The sequence below is a fragment of the Myotis lucifugus genome, unplaced genomic scaffold (assembly GCF_000147115.1).
Source record: "Myotis lucifugus unplaced genomic scaffold, Myoluc2.0 scaffold_45, whole genome shotgun sequence".
In the NCBI taxonomy this organism is placed as follows: domain Eukaryota; kingdom Metazoa; phylum Chordata; class Mammalia; order Chiroptera; family Vespertilionidae; genus Myotis; species Myotis lucifugus.
Window position 1 is genome coordinate 6834455 of NW_005871093.1, and position 8038 is coordinate 6842492.

The 8038-nt window shown below is 58.1% G+C and overlaps 1 protein-coding gene across 1 annotated transcript in view; it reads right to left on the reverse strand.

Moving 5' to 3' along the window:
• Positions 1 to 285: 285 nt before the first annotated feature.
• CUX1 (cut like homeobox 1) overlaps positions 286 to 8038 on the reverse strand; it is a 281408-nt gene continuing 273655 nt past the window's right edge. The window contains 6 exon segments of the mRNA XM_023753423.1: positions 286 to 291; positions 671 to 787; positions 3332 to 3444; positions 4159 to 4225; positions 4844 to 4971; positions 5113 to 5182. Coding sequence (XP_023609191.1) covers positions 286 to 291; positions 671 to 787; positions 3332 to 3444; positions 4159 to 4225; positions 4844 to 4971; positions 5113 to 5182 — 501 coding nt within the window.

An 8038-nucleotide genomic window follows, 5' to 3' on the forward strand; every position in this document is an offset into this window, starting at 1 on the left:
CCCCATCATAAGTGTCACCGCCCATTCTGCTTCTCCACAGTCACAGAAGGGTTTCCTCGCACGAGGTGGTCCAGCAGCAGCCCCCCTGGGCCCAGAACCAAGTGAGTAGGTTTCCACTCTGTTCTTTCTCTCTTTTTGTTAATCCTCACCTGAGGATATTTTTTCCATTGATTTTTAGAGAAAGTGGAAGGACAGGAGGAGAGGGGACAGAGAAAGAATGAGAGAGAGAGACACACACACACATCGATTAGATGCCTCCTGCACACATACCAACCAGGCTGGGCGTCAAACCTGCAACCCAGGTATGTTCCCTTGACCAGACCTTTTGGTGCCGGGCTGACACCATAACCACGTAGAATACTTGCCAGGGCGCGCTCTGGGCTCTGGATTGTTTTTTGGGGGATGTTGGGCCAAATTCTGGTATGGCTTTAAACAAATGTAAGTTTGTGTTCCCTGCCTCTTGTTGTACCTCACCACCTCCTGGATGGATCTGATGCATGAGCCTCCACTAGGGCCTGTGGGGGGCTCTCCCCAGCTTAGGGAGGACAGCTGGCAGGCAGAGGGGGCCAGGCAGCCCAGTGCTGCCCAGCAGGCCACTGCCCCCACCTCCTGCCTCGGAGTGCCCGCACTGCCTGCTACACCTGGGGTTGAAACTGGGGAGGGCACTTACCCGGCCAGAGTAGTTCTGCAGGAACTTGATTTTCTCGAAGAGCTTGATGTTGTCGGCGCGCAGGCTGTCCAGCTCGCTCTGCAGGGCTTGGATGGTGTGCTGGGCCATGCGGTGCTCCTGTGGGCAGGCAGGTGGGGGGTGGGCAGCAGGGCCAGCGGGGGAAGGGGTGGCGGGAGAGGCCTCCAGGCTGGCACAGCTACTGCTCCGCTACCTGCAGCCTCTTCTTTGACCTACTAAGACCGACCCTCCTCGGGCTCTGGGAAGTGCCCCCTTTCCTCCTGTGACCTCGCCTCAGGCAGAAGTCACAGTTCATGGGTCAGGTTTCATCATGTTTTATTTGTTTATGGTATTACCAGCCTTTAAAAACTATCATCGAGACATAATTCATATAACATAAACATCACCCTTTTAAAGTTTACAATTCAGTTTTTAAAAAAATCTTCACAATTCTATCCCCACTAATTCCAGAGCATCTTATCACCCCAATAAACTGTCCGTAGTCACTCCCCATCCCCTTTCCCCCCATCCCCCTGACAGCCACTAATCTACTTTCTGTGTCAATGGATTTGCCTATTTGGACATTTCATGTAAATGGAATCCTATACTATGTGATTTTAATGTCTGCCAATCTAGGGGCAAGGTGAAATGGGACCTCATTTTTCAATTTTATTCAAATGCTTAAGTAGGTGTTTTCTTCACATTGTTAACAATTCAAACAGCACTACAAAGGACATGGTAGTAAACACAGAATTACCAAACGACCCAGCAATTCCACTTCTGGGGGTACACCCCAAAGAATTGAAAGCAGAGACTCGAGAGCTGTTTGCACACCACACTCTTAGCAGCATTATTCACAGTCGCCAAAGATGGGTGACGCAAGTGCTCATCAACAGATGAATGGATACACAAATGTGGTCTATCCATACAAAGGAATAGGATCCAGACATAAAAAAGAAGACAATTCTGGCACGTGCTACAACACAGAGGAAGCTTGAGGACATGATGTTTAGTGAAATAAGCCAGTCACAAAGAACAAACACTGGATGATTCTGCTCACAGGAGGTGCTTGGAAGTCATTCACAGAAAGAGAGTAGAACGGGGCTTGGCGGGGGCGGGGATGGGGAGTTAGTGCTTAATGGGTATAGAGTTTCAGTTTGGGAAGATGTAGAGTCCTAGAGATGGAAGGTGGTGAGTGTATTTAATGCCACTGAACTGTACAGTTAAAAATGGTTAAGATGGTAAATTTTGTTGTGTGTGTTTTACCATAAGTTTTAAAAAGTACATGATAAAAAGTCTAGATTTTCAAAGCAAAAGGTAGAATACTTAACCCTTACATTTTCTCTCCCATGTAATTTACTTTGAAGGCCTTCTTTTGAGGGCTGCATAGCATTCCACAGTGTGGCTGTCCCAGCCCCTGACGGGCATGTGGGTGTCCCCAGTCCACTGCCCGTGCAGGCAGCGGTGAGGGGAGCCTCCCTGACATCCTTCCTTTGAAGCCTCGTGAGCCTGGATCACAGAGGGTCTCATTGGATCTGGCCCACTCTTGTCACTGGACCAGCACTGGGCCTGGCCCGCAGTGGCTGCTCAGTGACTGTCTGCCCTCCCTGGTCTGAGCCTGGAAACCGGGGGAACTGTGGGTTTGGAGAGGAAGGGTCAGACATTCCAGCATCAAGTGGCTCTCTGAAAAGGATGGAAACCTTCCTGGCTCATCTTCTTCCTTGGAGAGCGGTCAGGGGGGCTTGGCTCTATGGGATGGGGGGTGGGGTCTGCAGTCCCCAGAGCCAGGATGGTGCCACTCTGGGTGCTCCCCTGGTCTGACACTGCGTCCTCTGCACTCTGGATCCAGTGTCTACTCCCTCTGTGGGGACATCCTGGAGGCTTTAAAAGAAACAGCGTGCTCCTGCACCTTTTACTCCGTCCTCACTCTCCTGCTCCCTACTCTTCCAAGACCACAGCCCTCCTGCGGGCGCTACCGTCAGCATCCACGTGTCAACAGTGCGCACGTGGAGGCACCTCACATCAAAGGCCCAGAGGCAACGGACCGGTCACCTGTGCTGACTGCCCTTCCTCATGGCGCTCCTCCAGCATGGCCACCAGCCAGGTGCTGAGCAGCCAGTGGGCTCTCAGACCTCACAGAGCACCTCGACATCCCTCGACCGTGCATCTCTATCGACCTCAAAGACCCTCCTCTCTCCAGCCTCCCCTGCTTCTCCAAGTCTCCCACCTGATTTACAAGTTTCTTCTTGGATGACGGTGACCACTCCCCAGCCTTCTGTCCTGAATTAGCTGCCCAAGCGATCCTTCTGACCCTCCAGCCTTTGCTCCCCTGCTGAAATCCTCTGCTGGTGCCCCCACCTGGCTGTGGGGCACTCGCCGGGCAGCTCTGTGCTCTCACAGGAGCCCTGCGATGACCTGCACTCCCTTCTGGCACATTGTCCCCATGTCTCTGCTGACGTAATCTCCTCTACCTTGGGTGTCTGATTCCTCTTTCAAAGCCCAGCATGGCACGGCCTCCTCTAGGAAGCCCTCCTTGACTGCACAGAGCAAATCTAATCCCTCTGCAATTTGGGGTCTGTGACACATCTTTCTCCCCCAAGTCTGCGTGTCCCCCACTGTGTCCTCAGGTCCAAGGAGTGTAGGGGAGGGAAGCATGTGACTCACAGCCTCCAGCTCCTGGTTCCGGGTCCGGAAACGCTCCCTCTGGCTGGAGATGATGGACAGCAGTGAGTCTACCTGGCCCTCGGGGAGGGTGCCGCTGGCTGGTGCCGTGGGTCCTAGGAAGTAGGGGAGAGTGGCTTGGGGTGGAAGGAGTCAGAGCCTAGTAGTGGGCCCTCAGGTTGGGTGGTCGCAGCCGCGAGGGAGCTCTGGCCGAGTGCCATGGGTAGAAGGCACAGGGTGTCTACGCACAAGGTGATGAGAGGTCGGGGAAGGGTGGCCTGGGGGACGGGGAGGGGTATGACATGAGGATAGGGGCCCTGGGAGGGGGGTCCCTGCCACAGTCTGAAGGCCAGGCCCCACCCCATTACTCTGTACTTGGATCCAAGACCCCTGCATCTGTCAGACTCCGGCTCCAGGGGAAGCGAAGGACCACTGATCTCGCCGGAAGCCAGGAGTATCCCCTCACAGGTTCTGGCCTCCACACTGGAGGAGGCCACCTCTCCATCAGCGCTGGGAGCTCTCTGGCTGCATTTCCACGCCAAGGCCTCCCTGGGAGCTGACCACCACCCACCAGCCCTCTACAGGCCACTGGCAGGGCCACAGGGGTCAAGACCTCCAGGGGGCATGTCAGACGAAGGCCTACAAGGGCAAGTGGGGAGCTCACCGCTCCTTAATGTTGCTGCTGCATTGTTGGGATGGGGGCCCTGACTTTCTTTGGGGGAGGGGGCATGCTCTTTGGAACCAGGGCTCTGGCCGCATCACTTCTTCTCCCTTCCCTGCTCCCCACTGGCCGATGGCTGCCCTGGGGGGTCAGGTCGGCCCCTCCTCACCATAGAACAGGGCGGTGGCCTCCTTGATGGGCTCTGGGATCTTCTCCAGGCCGTGCTCGGCTGCACCCTGCAGGTGAGAGGAGAGGTGGGGAGGTACCTTCACATGCGGCATTGAACAGTCTTTCAAGTGCCAAGCAAATGGGGGGCAAGGAGCAGTGGGGTGGACTGGCGGCAGGGGCAGGTACACAGTGGCCACAGGAGGGCCGGGAGAGGCCACCTCTCATGGGCCATGAAAAAGAAGGCAGGGCCCCCGAGCTTACCCCAGAAGCTGGAGCAGGGCAGGGCTCTCACCTGGCCACTCAGCCCTCATGGCCAACAGTGGCTGGCGTCCCTGGTCCTACCAGCCAGTCTGCTGTGTGCCCTGGGCCAGCCGGGCTTCTCCTGAGCCCCATTTCTTCATTTATAAAATGAGGGGGTCATGTGATGACCTCCAAGGGCCCTTGGGCTCCAGCCTCCCATGATCTTTGGGCCTCAGTCCTCTTGTGAGATGGGTGGGTAAATCCTGGCCTTGCTCCTGCCCAGAGCTCCCAGGGCAGAGGTCCACGCCAGTGCCTGAAGGGTGCTTGTGCCAGTTGGAGGAGGCCTGCCTCTGTCCGAATTGGGCCTCCAGGTGAAGTGAGCAGGCAAAACCCAGAGAGAGAGCCCTTAGTGGGTGGTGAGGGGGGAGGGAGTAGAGGGGGCTCACCTCGGCATCTGGCCGCTGGATGGACTGGATGGTGCTGAGATCCTGCTCCAGGCGGGCAATCAGCTCCCTCTGCTCAGTCACCATGGCCATGGCCTCGGTGACGTGGACCTGCAGCTCTGCACAGCGCCCTGTAGCCAAAGGAAGACACGGCCATCAGAGGGAGCCTGGTGGGACCCGGGGTGCCTGTCCCCTCCCTGCCGCTCCAACCACCAGGCCATAAGCAGGACTTCCTGGGGGCCACAGCCGGGTGCTGGCTGCTCCCTCCCCACCTTCTCCTGCCTGAAGGACTGCCATCGGAGCAGCCAGCAGGGCCAGGGGCACTCCTGGCCCAAGAACTCTCTGTGCTCATGAAACCCCCGGGTAAGGGAAGGAGTCCAGGTCCATGACTTGGGAAACCCGGTCCACCCCGGCTCTGCCATGACCAGCTGGGTGAGCCTGGCCACCCCCTGCCTGTCAAGCAGGGCACGGAGGCTGAACACAAGGAGCCCCAAGTTTCTTCCAGGGCTGCTGCCCTGGGTCAGTGACCAGAAGAGGCCTCGGGGGTAGCAGTGGTGGAGAAAGGTACTGAGGTGCAGTGTGGGGTGGGCAGGCCTCACTCAGACCAAGTAAGGGCTGGGGGAGTGAGGGGCCCCACCTCTGGAGCTGACAACAGTAGCCCTTCACCCAACAGGCTCCAGCACAGTGGTGGGGATGGGGGTTGGGGGGACCCAGGAGTCCCCTGTCCCTTTCTCCTCCATCCAAGTGTACAGTGTCTTTCCCACCAGGGAAATCCACGTCCCTGCCCTTTTGGAAGGTGGGAGATGTGGGGGTGTTCTCCCAGCCCAGGCCCCGTGGGAGCCTTCAGCAGCCACTGGCAGGGCGGACAGTGGTGGCTTGGAAGCCAGGCAGACCCAAGTTTGAGTTCTGGCCCTACTTCTGGTTGGCTGTGTGACTCTGGGCAGCTGAGCCACCTGGTCTGGGCCTCATCTGTAAAATGGTGACAACAAACCCCCCCAGAGAGGGAGGCCCAAGCCCTGAGGCACACGGTGCTCTCCTTTGGAAGGACTGCATGGCCACCAGGGGGCACTGTGGTCTCAGAAATGCCCAAAGGCCCCAGGCTTTGCAATACCAGCAGGGCCCCTGTGCCTTCCAGGTGGACTCGCCCTTTACTGTGAATCCTGCTGACCAGCTGGCCAAACCCAGGCCAGGCCAGGGCAGGAGCAGGGGCAGGGGCAGTCGGCTTCACCCCCACCTGCTCCATCTCCTAGGTGACCGCTGCATGCCAAACCCTTTACACACCTCACCACAGTCCAGGCAGTCAGAACAGATGAACGGAGGCTTCCCAGCCACAGGCCAACCCCCAGGGTGTCCACCATGGCTATGTGTAAGCCCTTCCCCACATGGGGAAGGCCCAAATGGTTCATATCCTGAATAGATTTCTTCCTTTAGACACCACTGAGCACCTCTTTGTACCTGGCAGGTCAGTGGTGGTGGTGGAAGTGAGTGTCCAAGGTGGGGCTGGGGGAGGAGATTGGACCCGAGGGCAGGGCCAAGTTGAAGAGGGAGGCCTGTGGGTGGCAGGGTTGGGAGCGTGTAGGTCCTGGATGGCCTATGAGAGCTTTAAGCAAACCCCATGGGCAAGAGGCCCAGAGAGACCCCCAATGCCATGACCCGCTGGCCTGGAGGTGGGGTCCTGTGGTCTCAGACCTGCAGGATGGGACTGAAGAGCAGCGTCACCTTGCTGCACCACACGTGCTTAGGAGGCGAGGTGGACAGAAATCGTGGTGAGATGGGGGAGAGGAACCGTGAGAGGGAACGTTCCGGCCACGGGGACTCCATAAGGAGCCACATCAGGAGCACATCCAAAAATGGTGTTGCGATGACCGTGGGGGTGGGTACACAGACCCCAGCACGAATGGAGGTGTGGAGCCCAGAGAAGGCTAGGCGAGGAGCATCCCATTTTCAGGGATGAGGGCCCGGGGGGCAGAAGAGACAGGGCAGAGGTGGGGAACCTGTGGAGCGGGGGACTGCTGCCCAGCAGAGCGAGCCCGCGTCCCTGGAGGTGTGCACGCAGCATGGTGCAGAGGGAAGCATGATGAGAGGGCTGGATAAAATGCCAGTGAGATGACTCCGGGGACTGCATATTTTGTCTGTCACCAGCCTGTGGCCATCCCAGCCTGGTCTCAGCCAGGACCCTGGGGTAGGAGCGACTTGCAGCTTCTGAGGCATCTGTGTGCACTGGGGAGATGTGGGGTCCCCAGGCGGGTGTCCCTGTGTATTTGTGTCTGTGCCTGCTGCTAAGGGGTTGGGCACACAGGTCCCTGCCCGAGCACACACGTGACGCTGTGAATGTGTGAGGGCCCTGACAGCAACCCTTCATCCCAGGCAGCCCCAGCCTGCGGCGCCAGGGGCTTTGTTAAACTGGCCTGGACAGCCTGCCGCTGCTGCTGCTGCAAACGCACCCAGACACTGGGTTAGCCGCTAAGTTGATCTCTGGGGGTGCAAGGCTGAGTGAAGAGGTGGCTGTGCGTGACACTGAGGGCTGGCTGGCATGCTCACAGCAGACATGGAGGATGGCTGCCCGTGAGCCCCAGGGAAGAGGCTGGGCAAGGCTGGGCAGTGCAGGTGATGGGATAAGACTGAATGAAGGCCCTAAGCAGGGGCACGGACCCGAGGCTGCAGTGGCGAGACCTGGACATTGTCTGGGAGCCCCATGGGTGGACCTGCCATTCTGCGCTGGAGGGATGAGAAGGCCAGGAGCCTGGCCATGTGGGTGTCCCTGAGGGAGGGGCGTGCTCTTCCATGCCTGGAACTGGCCCCGACACGGAGAATGGGTGAGCAGCAGCGTGGTTTGCTGTATTGAGTATGATGTGCTAGTGAACAGCTAAGGGGACCTCTGTGTGGGAAGCTGGACCCCTGGGCCTGAGGGGGGAGATGCAGGCTGGCGAAAGCTCAGGGCCCAGGGCTGGCTGAGCCCCCAGCAGCAGATGTGGGAGCCCAGAGAGCACTGGGGTGAGAATGGCCAGGGACTCCTGGAACGCTGACATTTTCAGAGGCGTCCTGGGAAAGACCCGGAGAAGAGGAAGCAGGAGGCAGGATGGACATCAGGAGAAAGTGTGTTAAGGCACCAAGCTGAATAGGGAGCATCAACGGGTAAGGAGGGATCACTGGTGTCGCAAGAAAGGCTGAGGAGGTGAGGGCTGGAGTGAACCACGG